The 16,152-nt window shown below is 44.4% G+C and overlaps 1 protein-coding gene across 4 annotated transcripts in view; it reads right to left on the bottom strand.

The window, feature by feature from the left end:
- Positions 1-9,560: 9,560 nt before the first annotated feature.
- The window catches only part of Prickle2 (prickle planar cell polarity protein 2), a 355,220-nt gene continuing 348,628 nt past the window's right edge, over positions 9,561-16,152 (bottom strand). For all 4 annotated transcript variants that reach the window (XM_057767802.1, XM_057767809.1, XM_057767826.1 and 1 more), the window contains one exon: positions 9,561-15,418. In XM_057767802.1, the coding sequence (XP_057623785.1) occupies positions 14,544-15,418 (875 nt within the window). In that variant the 3' untranslated portion in view covers positions 9,561-14,543. The remainder of the gene's footprint in view (positions 15,419-16,152) is intronic.

Below are 16,152 nucleotides of genomic sequence, written 5' to 3'. Positions count from 1 at the left end.
CTTTGAACTCTCTGTCCCTAACAGACTGATTTCTCTATGGGCCAATTGTCATATTACATCTCCAGAGAGACGTCATCTGACGTCTCAACCAGAACTTCCCCAATTCCATTCCTCTTGGGAACTCCATCCTCACTTCTGACTTCTCCATAGGATAGGATTTCATGCTTATGTGTGTGGCCCCAAATTCCTGATGGCTAGTCTTCCCATATATACCTATGACCAGGACAGACACTCTTTTCTATGCTGGATGATCAACTCAATTCCCAAGAGATGGCAGGCACTCTTAACTTTTCATGGCCTGAGTCTCTAAATTGAATGCTTTCATTTGGTAAGAGATTTGAACTTGAACAAGTCTAAGAGATGTGAGACTCACTCAGTGTGTATAACTCTCTCTATCCAAACTTAGCACAAAGTCATGAACCTAGGATTATGTTATATCAAGCCAGTGAGTCATTTAGCACAATGACACACATTTTCTTTCTTCTGATCTAGAATAGTCTTTCCAAGTCTTCCAGGCTCAGCTGTTCTATGCTGGGAGAGAAATGTCAAGTGGCTGTTCCTTCAACATCCAGTGAGTCAGGTTCATACATCAAACATGAATAAAGCATTTACTGGTGCAGGGGGAGAATATGGGAAACTGGCTCTTGTGTTATAAAACAAAAGCAAATACAATCATAAAATATTTTCTTTTAAACCCCTGTTTCAACTATGAAAATAAAATGCTCAGACTCCTCCTTCTTGGGCAGAAATCAAATCTCAAGATGAGAAAGTCACTTTCAGGGTTGTAGTGTGTAATCTTGAAGGTGCAAACCTAAGATGAGTGTGGCACATGCACACTGAAGAGCTGGAGCCCCTGGTAGAGGATGCAGCAAGGGGCTTATCCAATACTGAGCTTTCCCTTCCGGACATGTGCACACAGCATTTCAGGTCGGCTCTGGTGTGTACAGAGAGACAGGGAAGACTGGAGGATTCTCTCACTGGCTATATTGCTGACACTGCTTTTTTCCTTCTAATCAGAGTGGGATCCTAGAGTTTAGGGGACACTGTCTGTCTTGATGAACTTTAGCAAAATGCTAGAGAATGGGAGGCCCAGATACCAGTACCCAACGGCAGATGTCAACCCTATGATGGACCAAGCACATTATACCCTTCCTTCTCCCTGGGATACTCAGGAGATAGCATTTTGCAGCCCACCCCAGTGGCTAATCAGTTCACACTCAGATGCCTTATAAACATGCACCAGCAGCTGAAAACCCTACCCTAATTAGAGCAAAACTTTCCCCAATGCTATATGTAAAATGCACATGTGTAGGGATGAGTCTGTCATTGTTTAGATAAGGTTTGTAGTTTCCTTGAGCACAAAGTCCAGGTTGGGTAACTATTGTGTGTGTTTGTAAGAAGTAAGCACTAGGAGAGAATGGGATCGGCAGCCTCTCTGACTGCCTGTGTCTTAATGCTTTAAAAGTCACTGCTGTAAGACCATCTAGATTTGACCAAGTTTGCTTTTATGCTGCTTGTTGAGAACTTCTAATTTTATTAGTTAATTAATTTGTATTCTATGTACATCGGTGTTTTGCCTGCATGTATGTTTGTGTGAGGGTGTTGGGTCCCCTGGAATAGGAGTTATAAACAGTTGTGAGCTGCCATGTGGGTACTAGGAATTGAATCCAGGTCCTTTGGAAGAGTAGCCAGTGCTCTTAATCGCTGAGCCATCTGCAGCCCTGAGAACTTCTAATCTTAACAACTAAAATGATCACATGCTAAAGGACACCCCAAAGGCCTTCTTGTACTTAGCACAGAGCAAGAAACACCGTGTCATGGTTTTATATGTGCCCTCCAATGTTGGGAGCAGTGAGACCCCAGACCCTGAATTTCTTGTAATCCCCTGATCTGAGTGCCTACAGCTGCTCTGAGCACGAGACCTTCAGGAGTTCCTGATGGCAGGGGAGTGGTTTCAGGTGGGTTTGGCTGGGGTGTGGCTATCTCTATATAATCTGTCCCTGAACACAATAAAGGGGGCATTCTTGGAGAATTCAAGGATGACCCGTGTCGCTGTCTGTCTGTGTGTGTCTGTGTATTTTAACCTCCAGCTCCCTTGCCCGAAGCTCGCAAACTGGGTAATAGTGAACCTAGCGCAGACACGGGGGCGCGGTGCACGGCACTCCAAGTTCTGAAGATTTGGTCATCAGCCACCAATACTATCAGTGGTTTCAGAGGTGGTAGAAACTTTTGGGGGGTTGCTTGTGAGAAGCAGTTAGATCACTGGACTAGGAGATTCTGGGACTCTAGCCTCTTCCTGTCTCTCTTTGCCTCCCAACCACCATGAAGTGAATAGACCTTTGCCATGTGTTTCTGCCATGTTGGACTGTGTTATCACTGACTCAAAACAGCAGCATCAAGCAATGCTGGACAGAAACTTCCGAAAGCACAGCTAAACTAAATATTCCTTCATTCATCCATCACAGTGATGGAGGTTGCCTGACAGTACTTGGTACCACATGAAGCAGGGCATGATGCTGTATGCCTGTAATCCAGGACTCAGGAAGTGGAGACAGGAGAATGAGAAGCTCAGGATCACCCACGACAACATAGCAGCAGGTTCAAGACCAGCCTAGTACACATGATACCCTGTCCTAAACCAACAAATAAATAAAGGGGAAAAAGAAAGCTCAGCATGCCATAAGAAAGATAAACAAGCAGGAAATGACAAAATATTCCATGCACAATTGTCAGTGCCTATGGCTTGCTCAAACTCTGGGGACATTCTGATTGCTCTTCTGTTGTTCCTCTCAAGAGTCTCACACACTTGCCTCTTCTCACTGGTCTTTGGGCTTCCCACACACCCTCATTCTACCAACAGGCTTCTAAGAAAGAGTAAATCCATGGAATTTCCATAAAACTTTCTGTTACAAACGCTTATGTCCAAAATATCTTTGGTAGACTTCATGCAGCACACTAAATCTGACCTGCTTTGACAGACATAATAATTGCTGGAAAAGCAAATCTCTATAAACCTATAGCATACACACATGCATGTATGAAAAATGCTGTAATCCTCCTTACTACCCATGGAGTCAGGCCCTGGGTGAGGTTCCCCGGGTCCAGGTGCTGCTGAGTGTGGAGCCTCTGGAGCCCAGGTGTTAGGAATCACTTCCCCTCATGGCAGCCGATGACAGACATGAAGGAAAGAAGGCCAGTTTGTAACCAGAGCTTCGTGGTGTAGTCTCAGAGGAAAGGAGAAAGGGAATCGTGAAAAACTAACCAACCTGACACAATGGCTGGAGAGATGGCTCTGCAATTAAAAGTGAATACCACTCTGCGAAGGACCTGATTGGGTTCCTAGCACCCATGCTGTGAAGCCCACAAGATCCTATAAACTCCGTACCCTCCCTGAACTCTGGGGGCATCTGTACTCACACGTGCCCCCCTTCCTCACACTCACATTTAATTAAAACAACCAAAACATCTTGAGATAGAATCGGTCAGTAGGCACAAAATATAGATGACTCACTGAAATTTTACTTCACAAAATCCCTAGACAAATTAGCGATGCGAACCGCTTTGAAGTTTAAGTAATATTCACCTGAGAAGCTTCTCAAAGATCCCCAGCTATTCTTGGGACGGGGTTTTCTTTGTTGTTGCTATCATGGTGGACAAAAACCCATCGGGGTGAGTCAGAAAGGTGTGCTCTGCTCTGATTTTGAAAATGGAGAACCATGAAGCCAGGAAGGGAAGGAGCCTGAGTGCCTTCAGGCTTTCCCACCCACCATAGGTGTTGGGGTTCCTCAAGTCCACTGCTCTGGCCTCAGCCGGGAAACTCTTGACGAGCTTGAAGCTTCCTTCGCTACCAGTTAACATCTTGGGTGTGGCTGCTCCCATGATCATACTTGTGCTTTACCTGAAGCAAGACGCTTTCAGTAGCCACCAAGGGCCTTCAGCACACATCCAGAGGTGGGATGAAAGCAAAAGCAGAAGCAGGAAGCAGAAGCAGACTCCGTGAAGGCAGCAGTGTAAGTGATTCCCGGTGCCTTTGCTCCCCGGGGTCCTATTTCCTTCCGAGCTTCCTCTATAGTTTGTCCTGTTCAAAACAGCTCACTGCCTGCTCTAAGGGCTTTGTGTGCAGCCGTCGGCATGTGACGTTGGAACCTGTTCCTGCTCTGAGCTATCGTGTCCCAGACTTGGCCTCAATGTTAAAGCAAATTATTTATAAAATACTTTGCATGCGTCAATTTTTTAAAATAAAGAACAGGAAGAGGAGAAAGAAGGCTGCTCTGATGAAGTCTGCTGTTACCAAAAGAGTGCTTTGGGGGCATGTGTGTCCTAGGCAAGGGTGAATGTCCTCAAAACACTCAGTGGCTGCTAGAAAGTTACCTTCCATCTCAGCTCTTTAAGGGTAGTCAACTGGCCCCTGCAGTGAGGGGGAGGAGAAATTTTGCTGTTCGAGTGATGATACCATCGGGGTGACCCTGGGAAGAATTCCTCAATTTCATAGAGCCTTTTGGCCAGTGCGGTGAAAATTTCAGTTAGGATGACTGGAGCATTTCCCTGGGGATGTCCACCCTCTTGAAAACACTCATTCTTCTGAACTCCTGGCTGGGGGCGGGGCTACAGAAACAACAGGAACAATGGACCCAAGCAACCTAGAAAGAAGCACCCGTCCTTAGCACCAGGTTGGAGGTTCTTAGGGTAAGGCTGGGAAATAGGAGCCATGGACTCAATTCAAAGGACACCTAGGGAAGATAGGGTTTCCTAGGAGATCCACACAACGGGAAAGCAAGGCAGGCAGGTTAGGGATCATGGCTCCAGACAGATGTGATTTGCTCTTCTTCCATGAATTAATTTTTTTATATCAGATAGCTCAAATAATCAAATAACTGGAGTATTTTTATTGTCATAAAACAAATTCCAGATTTGGAAAAAGAAAAGACATAAACAGAGCAGACCCCCCAGTGAGACTGGAAATTCATCTGACTTGCTGTTTTGCCCTATCCGTGGCCTTGGACTAATGTCCACAGTAGGGACTCGGTGATTATCTTAGCAGTGAGTATAGCGCCTAATGAGCTCAGCGCAGGGATTCTCCTCTACAGCCTCTGCCGTTCTGTTCTCTTTCCAGACTTAAGGACTCAACACAATGGCTATAATCTTCGCACCTCATCTGGTTCGTTAGTTCTTTTACACCTTGGATTCATGGAATATTAATGAAGCACTTGTGAAACAATGGTGAGCACCCCTTGTGCTGCTAGTCCACAGGTTGTTTTTGCTGGGCCTACAGCATAACTGCAGGCTCTGATTAAAGGGTAACTTTTAACCAAATCAAAGCAACTAAACAACCAACCGAACAAAAAACATGTATCCAAAGTGCTGGGCCCATCTGCCTTCAGAACTTCGCACCATCCACACCATCCGGTGATACTCCTGACTGTAACTTCTAGATTTGAAAGAGACCTGGAGGGTCACTGAGTACTGATCTCCAGGTATTACTCCCAGCAGGCTGGGTTACGCTGTAGCACAAAGTGTCCTCCTGAATCTTTTCAGCTAACATGATGAAGGATTATTTTCTTTTTAAAGCAATTCTTTTTATGTGGAAACAGTGACTCAGGGGTACATCCGCTTCTATGCAATGATCAAACATCTCAGCATGGACGGTTAGTTCAACATGGCTGGAGGTGAGTGACAAACACGGAGGCTGACCACCGCCTTACTTTTCCATCACACAACCCTGCCGGACTGCCAGGGGGCGGGTATCGGAGTTGGGACACATGGGTATTTGGTGAGCAAAAACATGTTCAGTACACAAAATTCTTCAAATCCTCATCTCAGGAGACCTGAGAAACAACCTAGAAAAGTTGATAGGCAGGACTTATAAATAAACCGACCTATTCAGATTCTGAGCCTTTATCTGGAAATAATTTTAAAACAAAAGGGCAATAGTTCCTTTTCTTTCTGCACCAGGGAAATTTACGATTGACTATTGACCTTGGTGTGTATCCATATTCCTTTGTCCCCTACCCCTGTCAATCTCATGGTGTTTATTTTCAGTTAAAAAGATCTGTTTTCCACTTGATAAGAGGGAGAAGAGATTCTAGATGTCAGGGCAAATGGACAGCCTTCCTGTCTCCAGGACAAATGGACAGCCTTCCTGTCTCCAGGACAAATGGACAGCCTTACTGTCTCCAGAACTTTGGATGGCAGCATTTTCCAGAATAACCTTTGCTATTTCAAGAATCTTTTTGGTATTGGGTGGAAAACATCACTATTATTCCCTGACTCTGTGCTTTCTGCCACTAGAGCTTTATTAAACTGTGTGTAGCATGCAACTTATTTCCAATTCAGTACAGAGTCCTATTACCCACTAAGTGTGCCCTGATTTTGTCCTTGCTTGCTTAGGCACATTTTCCAATAAACAATGACATTGTAATTAGCACTAGGTCCATGAAGGAAGCATGTTAAAATATGGTAATTTATTCCATTTGCTAATATATACTTATTTCTCAGTAACATTTTCCCAATCCATATGGATTTGGTTATTCTTAAATCTCCACTTCTTTAATGATGGTTCTTTCATTATATTATAAATCATCTGATTATAATTCGGGGCCATGAACTCTTGATTTTTGCTTTCTGCATGTGCAGTTGATAGTACTTGAAATGCCAATGGCTTCATTATGGAGTCTCAGGCACTATTATTCCTTTAAATTGGAAAACACTGTTATCTAGTTAGACTTCCTACATACCAATAACAGGCTGAAAAAGAAAGCAGGGAAACAATATCATTTACAATAGTCTCTCTCTCTCTTACACAGACACACACAGGTGTGTGTCTGTGTGTGTGTGCAAATACACAAAATAAGGAAAAACAAACAACTGTCCTATCAAACACAAAAGTCCCTCCTCCATCCACCTCACTAGGGATAAATTTAATGAGAAAAAGCAAGACTTATACAATGAAAATTTTAATGAAGAAAGAAATTGAGGAAGAGACTAGAAGATGGAAAAACTTCCCATGTTCATGGATATAAAGAATTAATATTGTGAATACGGCCATCCTTTCAAAAGTAATCTACAGATTCAATCAAAATTCCAGAGCCAGTTTTTACAGACATGGGAAAAACACTCCAAGAATTTAGATGGAGTCACCAAAAGCAAAGAAAAAGTTCCAAAGAAAAAAAGAACATTGTGGGTGGTGTCACCATAACTGATTTCAGATTATACTACAGGGTCATAGTAACAAAAACAGCATGGCACCAGTACAGAAACATGGTTAATAGAAGAGAGTTGAGGACCTAGTTATAAACCCATACAACTACAGTTGTCTGATTTTGGAGGAAGATATAAAAAAAATTATACTGGGAAAAATATTGTGCTGGAGAAACTGGATTTTAAAATGCAGGAAAATGAAGTTAGATCCTTATCTCTTACCCTGCAAAAATATCAACTCTAAATAAATCAGGGACCTCCAAAAATCAGACCCTGAAAGTGCTAGAGCTGAAAGCAGGCGGCTTCAGCTTATAGGCACAGGCCAGGACTTCCCAAATAGGACTCCAGGAGCACAGGAAATAAGGCCACCAATCAACAATGGGACCTCATGAAATTAAAAAGCTGCTACACAGACAAGAAAACTGTGAAAAGGCAGCTGACACAACGGGAGGAAATCTTCATTAAATGTTCACTGCAATTAGTGTCAATAATATACAAAGAACAAAATATTAAGAAATAAGAATCCCAATAAAAATGGGCTTAAGAACTGAACAAATTTTTCAAAATAAGAAATGAAAATGGATATAAAACATTTTGAAAAGTGCTCGGCATCCTTAGCCATCAGTGAGATAGAAAATAAAACTAAGATTCCATCTCATCCCAGGCAGAATAGCCATCATCAGGGATATAAGGGACAACGCATACTGGGGTGGGTGTGGCCAGTGGGAACTCCTGTGCACTGTAACACATGCTGGGATGGGTGTGCACAGGGAACTCCTGTGCACTGTAACAATGCTGGGGTGGGTGTGCATAGGGAACTCCTGTGCACTGTAACACATGCTGGGGTGAGTGTGCACAGGGGAACTCCTGTGCAGTGTAACACATGCTGGGTTGGGTGTGGCTAGTGGGAACTCCTGTGCACTGTTGGTGGGAAGGGAGTGTAAAGAAGTATAACTACTCTGGGTATCGGCCTGGAGCTTTCTCCAAAAACTAGAAATACACTTGCAATATGACCTATACCAGCTATGCCACCTCAGGGCATCTACCCAACAACTTTATATACTACTGCAGAGACACTCACACATCCATGTTCATTGTTGCTCTATTTATAATGGTCAGAAAATGGAATTAATTTAGGTGTACACCAGAGATGAATGGATAAGAAAAATGTGGTCCATAAGCACAGTGGAATACTATGCAGCTAAATAAAAATGGAATCATGAAATTTGTAGGTAAATCGATGGAACTGGAAAAAGTTTCCTGAGTGACGTAACTCAGGCCCAGAAAGATAAACATCCTGTCTTTTCTCATACAGATCCTGGCTTCAAATCTTTTATTTGGTATTTAACTTGAAACACAAATGGAATCCAGGAAACAAGAAAGGAGCCTTTTGAGTAGCACATTAAGGGAAAGCGGCAGTAAGTTTTAGGTAAAGTGAAGGCAGAACGTGGTTGGTGAAAAGGCTTAAGCAGGGTATGGGGAACTGGGGAACATGGGGTGATGGGGAGGGACGATCCAAAGAACTGGGTATGAAAAGCCATATAGAAGTCTACTATCTCGTACCCCAACTTAAAAAGTGTAAGGGAGGGGGAAAAGAATACATGGGAAAAGAAAGAAGAGGGGGGATATGGAAGAGGAAGTAGTGGGCAGGTTAATAAAGAAGTGAGGATCTATGAAAAGTCACTTGGAAACTAGCTAGAAAACTAACTGCAAAATACAATTTAAAAAATGTTTGCGAGGATTCCAAAACAAGTCGGGCTATTCCCCTTGCCCTTGGTTACCCACAATAACTACATAAGACCCTATTTCTGAAGACACAACATATTTTGAGTGAAGGACATAGAAAAGTTAACCTCAAACCAACCAGGAAATGCCCTCCCTGCTGGCTAGCTGTCACAGTGCCCGCAAGTGCTACCCAGAGTCCTGGGGAGGAAAAAGACACGGATGGTTTTACCCAGGGCTGGACCAGCATGCTTACCCACATGCTGTGATACCAACCTGTCGGCAAGATTTGCCTATTGATACAAGAGTGTCCTGCTTGTTATGGAGTAACTAACCAATTTCTGATTGGATCCTAATCCCACGGGAAACAATTTTACGCCTGCTACCGCAATCCTGGTCAGAAGTCAATGACTCAGGAAGTCCTAGGCCCTGGGGTAGAACCTGTTATTGTTATTTTTCTGGATGTTAAATTACACTCAAGGTCTGCTCTAAATATCATTTTTAAATACAGCTCAAAGGCCTGCTGTAAATACCATTCTCAGACTCACATGCCTTTTAACTTCCTTAAGATTCCCAAAGGCCAAGACCACTCTCAAAATCTGGGAGGCGAGTGAAGATTGAGAAGAATGACAACATTCCTTTTATTCAAATTTTATTGGAAGTTTACAAATGTATTACAGAATCAGTAAAACATCATATCCACTTTACAGGGCACGGATCTCAAGCAAAGTGTTCAGAACAGTCTCTGGCAGAGCCCACACCAAAGGCCCATGACAGGCCTTCCTAACAAACAGCTTGACACTTACAGATAACACAAACTCCAGCCTGCTTTACCTTCTTGGGCCCTCCGAGGTTTGGTTTATGCTTGTGGAATTAAATAGGATCTGGGCAAAGCAACTCTGTGCAGGAAGGAACGAGTCTGAGAGAATAAATGCTGGCCTAGTTTGCCGAAGAATACAGAGGAGTCATAGGTCTTAGGTTGTTAACTCAGGGTCAGGACTAAACCAGAATACTTTATTGAAAACAATGGAATTCAGCTAGATAGACTCAAGAGGAGGAGGTCTTATTGGTAAGTGACCTCCCAAAATTTAGAAATGTTTGATTGGCGACCTATTGAACATGATGGTTAAATGCCCAGACCATGAAGTTTTTCTTAGGAAACGCTCAAGATAGAACTAGACATCTATCTTGTGAGTTGACCACATTTGAACCACAGAAATGTCTGCTAATAGCACGTGGCCTTTCCAGTCTCCTTTTAATTCTCCAAGGGAGGCTGGTTTTGGAAGCAGGAAATGAATTTCTATAATAGCAATAGCTTCCAAAGGTGAGTCATCCTCTATAGGGGGCTTGTGATGACTGGACTCCTAATATGAGAAAACAGAAAAAGAAACCAGTCCTTCCTCCAGCCTGACCTTCACGGCTTCTGGATGGTCACACAAACTCTGGGGCAAACCACTGACGAGAAAGGTGAAGGTTTCATTCCTGTTTCCCTTATGCTCAAAGAGATGTCAATCCTCTGAAAAGATGCTAACCTGCCACTGTCTTCAAGATCAGTAGTGGAAATTGTGAAAACTTGATCTGCAGAGCCTGAAGATGCCACACAGGTGACAATAACGACTTTGCTTGCATGTGACATTCAGGCCACTGGTTCGGTTTTCCACTTTCCTTGGCCATAGGTGGATCTTTGTGAAGCACAGCGTCTGGTCTCTGTCGGGAGTATGCAAAGGACACTGCCCTTCGGAATGCAAGTGTCCTACGTCCCTGTAAGGTGGGGTCAGATGAGGAACCAGACTCTTATCTGACCTCAGCAGAGTGAGCAGGAGCTGCCCACATAACTGGCAAAGACCCTGGGCATGAAAATGCGGGCCCGAGAGAGCCTCGTTTGGCCTAAGGGGTCAGCTTCCTTTAGCTTGCACAGTGTGGGAGGAAGAGGGACTCAAGTCCCCCAGTTCCTGGTGATGGATGTTTCCTAGATGTCTGCCGCGTGGCTTCTCTCCCAGGGACCCAGGGAAGAATCAGCTCACGAATGAGAAGTGTTAGAAGACAGAGAAGACCAGCTCTAGTCAACCAGCCCCTTTGGGCTAGTTGGAAAGATGCCTGGGACGAGAACCTACTTTCCTTGGAAAGTCTACATTAACCCATGGCTGTCATCTGCTTCGCTAGCAGGGAGAGCCTAAATGCTACATCCATGCCAGCACTGGCCCCACCTGAAGGCAAAAATGGCTAGGAGGTCATAAGAAGCGGAAACTTCCAGAAAAGGAGCAGCAAATGCCATCTTGTCACAGCTCTGTAGGGGGAGCGTTCTACAGAAAGAAATTGTGACTTTCCGTATTAGAAAAATCCAGACTGCTCACACAGCTGTGTGGAGAGTAAAGGATGGACCACAGACTGTGGAATCAGAGTTTCAAACACCCAACACCAGCAATTCTCCTCTGTGCACGTTAAACACCAGGGACTGAAGTCAGATTTTCTTCACCTCATTTACCTTCCCATGTGGTAGAAGATCCACAACTATACAGGACAGAAGGAAGGGTCCCCGAATGCCACGTTCAATGCTACTGCGTCAGCATGGAACCTTTTCACAGTATCAAAGGTGAGGTGCGCTAGCAAGACCTCTCAGCAAGCTTTCAATGATTCATGCATTCCTTAGACTGAAGAAGAATGCTGGCTTAGCTGGTGCTGGGTCTGGTAGTGGGAGGAGATGAACTCAGCTGTAAAGCGGTACCTCTGAGCAAAGCCAGCCCAAGAATAGGAGATGGAAAAAAAAAAGTCAACCAAATAATCAAAGACAAGAGAGAAGTGGGGAAAGATGAATCTTCTGAAAACTGGCCTACAGAAGATAAAATCACGATAGAAAGGAACTGGGTACAGGCTCCACTCACCAGGGAGACTTGGCCAATAAGAGGTAAAAGATACACAGAGGGAATCAGGGAGGAGCTTAAATTCTCACCCCAGAAAAGGATGCAATTGACTTTTGAGAATGAGATTCTGGGGTTTTATATCTAAGTTATTACTTAAAGGTAGAGAAATGCTAGTTCAGTGACGTTCTGCGTATTACTGGGCAGTCACTTGAAGGACCCACGACCTCTGTGAGGAACTGGCCTTCTTCAAATGACATTCTCTGTAATGCGCCTGGCTGCATTTAGGATGGGAAGAAATCGAAGGAGGTGGTCTTGCTGGTGAACAGGTGGACCCGAAAGCCTGTATCTCATTATATGTTAAGTTTTGGCCAGAATGATCTTGATGCGACTTGAGTCGTTTCTAGGCTGCTTTCTTCTTTGGGTTGAGGGTGATCTGAACTGTATCTGGGAAATGGAAGAGGCACTCTGCCAAGGACAGAGGAGAAAACAACTTCCAATGGGAGACTTTCTTTCATTGGATTTGGGGCCAGAGAGGATATGTGGTTTCAACCATTTGCTAAGAGATCTCCTTTCCCTCCCATTTCTCAATAATGTCTTTTAATTCTCACTGATCAACAAACTCAAAGCTCCAAATTGGACTCACCCAGTGTCTACCAGAAACCTGCCACGACAGTGGCATGGTGCTGCGTATTATCTCTTAAACAGTTTGCCAAGCAGTTTATTAACTTACTATACAAACATAATAAAGTTAATTCTCCAGAGGCTTGGATAATTAATGAAACATTTAGATATGAAGATAGCATGCGGAAAACAGCCACAACCAACATTTGCATTGCTTTTTCAAAAAAATCAGTGACAATGACAAATGTCATATTAATACCTAAAAAAGCAATTCATTTTAATACATCCTGAAGTATCATCCTCGCATCCTTTTCAATCTTCTTTCCCCCAGACCCATTTAGAATGGCGTCTGAAAAGCCACTTTTCACATTCTCTCCATTAAAAAAAAAAACCCCTAGAAAATGTTAAGTACTATAGTGAAAAGGGACCATGCTCGCCTTATCACGGCAAATGGCCACGGAGACACACTGTGCATTACAGGGACAGCACATCTCACGAAAGGTGGGTCCTCCAGTGGATTTTTTGCCACAATCCACTGAGGAGTGGAAGAGAATGGACCAAGAGCAAGTGCTTCGTTTTTTTTTATTTTAAACTGAAGCGAGCCAAGAAGTTTTATTTCACGTTATATTTATTTCACCAGCAGTGAAATGTCTTCTTTAAGCAAACTCACTCTTGAGCCTTTCTGTCTGACCAACAGTCCTCAAAGTTCAAAATGGAAATCTCTCTTGCCACAAGGTCTGTTTTCCATGTTGCTACCTTATCGTCTCAGCAGCTTAACCCTCTTGGGTAATAAACTAGCTCTCGTGGTGACTAAGCCTGTCAAATTGGATTCTCTCTAAAGCACTGGGGACTAGTCAAGGTGGCTGCCACCTCTCTGCTTTCCCTCTACAAAGTCTTTCTCCCTGATTTTCCGTCACCCCCTCCCCATTTCCACATCTACCTGCTTTTTGTTTTCAAATTTCCTTGTTCCCTAGCCATGGGTAATGTGTGCCACACCAAGTACCCAGAGCCCTCCCACAGCGTCCTTCTGCCCTTCAGTGGCAGACGCTGAAGCTCATCTGTATGAGGACAAACAGCTGTCAGGCTAAGGCAGCAGCTCTGGCTGCCTTGGAAGTAGAAAGCAGAAAACACAATCCAGGAAACATGAGCACCAAACAATAACTCCACATTCAAAACAACGCCATGCTGACAGCACACGTCGGCACCACTCACAGTCACTTTGATTCTCCCCAAGGGACAGATCGACATTAAGGAACTTCAATAATTCCAAACAGGGATGGCATTTCTCACAGAACTGGACTGACACTGGTTGTTATCTCTAATCAGCAAAAGCGACATTTGCAATTGAAATTAAAAAAAAAACCTACTTACTTTGTAGAGAATAAATTCTACTCAGGGTGGGAACAGACTTAAAGATGGCTCCTTTTGACGGACTGGACTAGAGCATAAAATGCTTTGGGTAGAATAGTTAATTTTCTTTTTCAGCCACAAAAAAAGCCAAATTGAATATACTTCTTTGAAAAGAGTCTCACTGACATGTAACAGATTTGTATAGAAAGAAAACCAAACCAAATGGAAACAAACAGAAGCCAGGTGGTCCTGGGCCACCATCTACTTCCACTCAGAGATAATGGAGGACATGCATGCAAGTCCACTGAATCAATCCTACCATATAGAAATTCTTTTGTTATTACAAAATACAAAAATATTTTATCAGAACTCTCATTTACATTGCATTTACAATGGACATGTAAATAACTTAGTTTGGGGTCCTGGCTAATAAAGTATTTACTGGAAAAGGGGTCCTAAAAGGAAGAGAACCAGAAAGAATATTGTAAGTGAGCAGGTTACAATGTATCATCTGGTAAATGGCCACTCCACCTTGGAAGGACATGACCTACCCTGGCCTCCACAGCCCGTGTTTCCAAAGTGGAATGTACAAATCATATTTAACATGCCCAAAACTGTGACATCAAGTGTATCTGCCAAGTCAACCTGCAGCCTTGCCTCCCTCAACTGAAAGCCTTCTCCATCTCTCCCCTATGAACCATCCCCAAGAGGACTTGGGAATTCACGACAGTGCACGTTTCTGAGTTTACATTCTTAGCTCCCATCTTCCCCCGTTCCCCGACCCCAATCACATTAGGAAATGATACAGTTTTTGCTCTTCTGTCTTTTCCTGCTGTGCAACTGTCCTCTGCCACTTAGGGTGGAGGATTTGGGGACACCGTAAGAGCTGTACTTGTGCAACAGCTCATCACTTGTGACATATCGTAGACGGGCTGGCTGGGGGATGGGTTCTCCTAGGAAGTAGCCCTCATTGTCGGACTCTGAGGAGGAGGAGCAGGTGGAGCACCAATCATACTCCGTGAAGTAGGGTCCCCATCGTTCCCCAAAGGCATTCTGCAAAGCCAGATCTGACACAGTCCTCGGACACTGGCCGTACAGATCCCGCCGGGACCCCTGCCCCAGGCTCTCCTGGAAGCTCCGTTGGCGCATGAACTGATCGTAGTCCTCCCTGGCTCTCAGAGGGGGCCTTTCCTTCAACCGAGCAATGACCTCTCGCTCGCTGGCTAGGTGCAAGGCATTGTCTGAGCGTGAGCGTCGGGACCTTCGGGACCGGTGAGGGCGGAAGCGGCGGTTGTCATCCCTGGAAGTAGTTCTCCTCCGAGTGCGCTCACTCATGGGCTGGATGCGCACACCTTCCTGCCCTGGCAGCTTGCTGCTTGCTATGCTGCCATCAAAATCAAAGCTCTGGTGCATCCTTCCGTGGGACTGCAAGTCCCTGTACCCCAGGGGGTTGCTGAGCTGGTGAAGGTTCCCTTCCATCTCCTGGTACTGTTGTGCAGACAGCAGGCTGCGGACGGACTCTGCGCTCCTGAATTGCATGGAGGAGTTGAGCGTGCCCATGTTGCTCAACTTTTCTGAGACATTCATGCCAGAGTCTTTGCTAAGGTCAGGCATAGAAAACCGAGACAGGTGCTCCTGGCGCTTGGCACCACCTTCCGCAGACAGGCCTGGGGGCAGGGAAGGAGAGAAGAGCACCACTCTAGTTAATACACATATACAGCAATGGGGTGGAGGGTGTCACTATTCTCTCAGTCTGGGATAACTGTGTGGCATAACTGTGGCTGTGCAACACATCAAGGCTCTCGTGCTGTCTGGATGGCATGGTACTCCCAACACAGAAAATATAAGAGCTTAAAACCATTGCTAGACATGCGCTTTCGTGGTTACTGATTTCTCCAAAGGCTGACGAGTTACTAAGAATTCACTGTATGTCCTGTGCACCTTTTCTCTATTTAGAACTTCACAACGCCAAATATTTTTGTTGCATCTTCAATTCTAACCATGTTCTATAAGCTTTGTACAACAGCTGATAGCCATCTGGTCAGTGACTGACCAGGCTTAAGCTGTTTCTTACCACAGTAAGCCTAGAATCTAATTCTAAAGTCCTGAACTAGCTTACTTTGTTGGCCCAAAGCAGTTTCTTGCTTGGCCTGCGTCCCTAAGTGGCAGGTACTCATCCATCTCAAATGGCTCAGACATTAAGCGACTCTCGAGATGGAGAAAAAGAGATATATATTCTCTTGGCTTGTCAGTGATTGATTGCCCAGGGATTATCAATGAATCTCTAGAAGTCAGAAGATAGGAATTGTGCTTGGGTCATTCCTCCGTTCCCCAGAGAGGAGCCCTTAAAGATGAAGCAGTGACCTTAACCACCATGGCAGAGCTGGTACCCAAGAAATGG

Source organism: Chionomys nivalis, chromosome 1, assembly GCF_950005125.1.
Source record: "Chionomys nivalis chromosome 1, mChiNiv1.1, whole genome shotgun sequence".
In the NCBI taxonomy this organism is placed as follows: Eukaryota; Metazoa; Chordata; class Mammalia; order Rodentia; family Cricetidae; genus Chionomys; species Chionomys nivalis.
The sequence above is the reverse complement of the archived record's forward strand: the minus strand, read 5'-3'. Positions and strand labels throughout refer to the sequence as shown.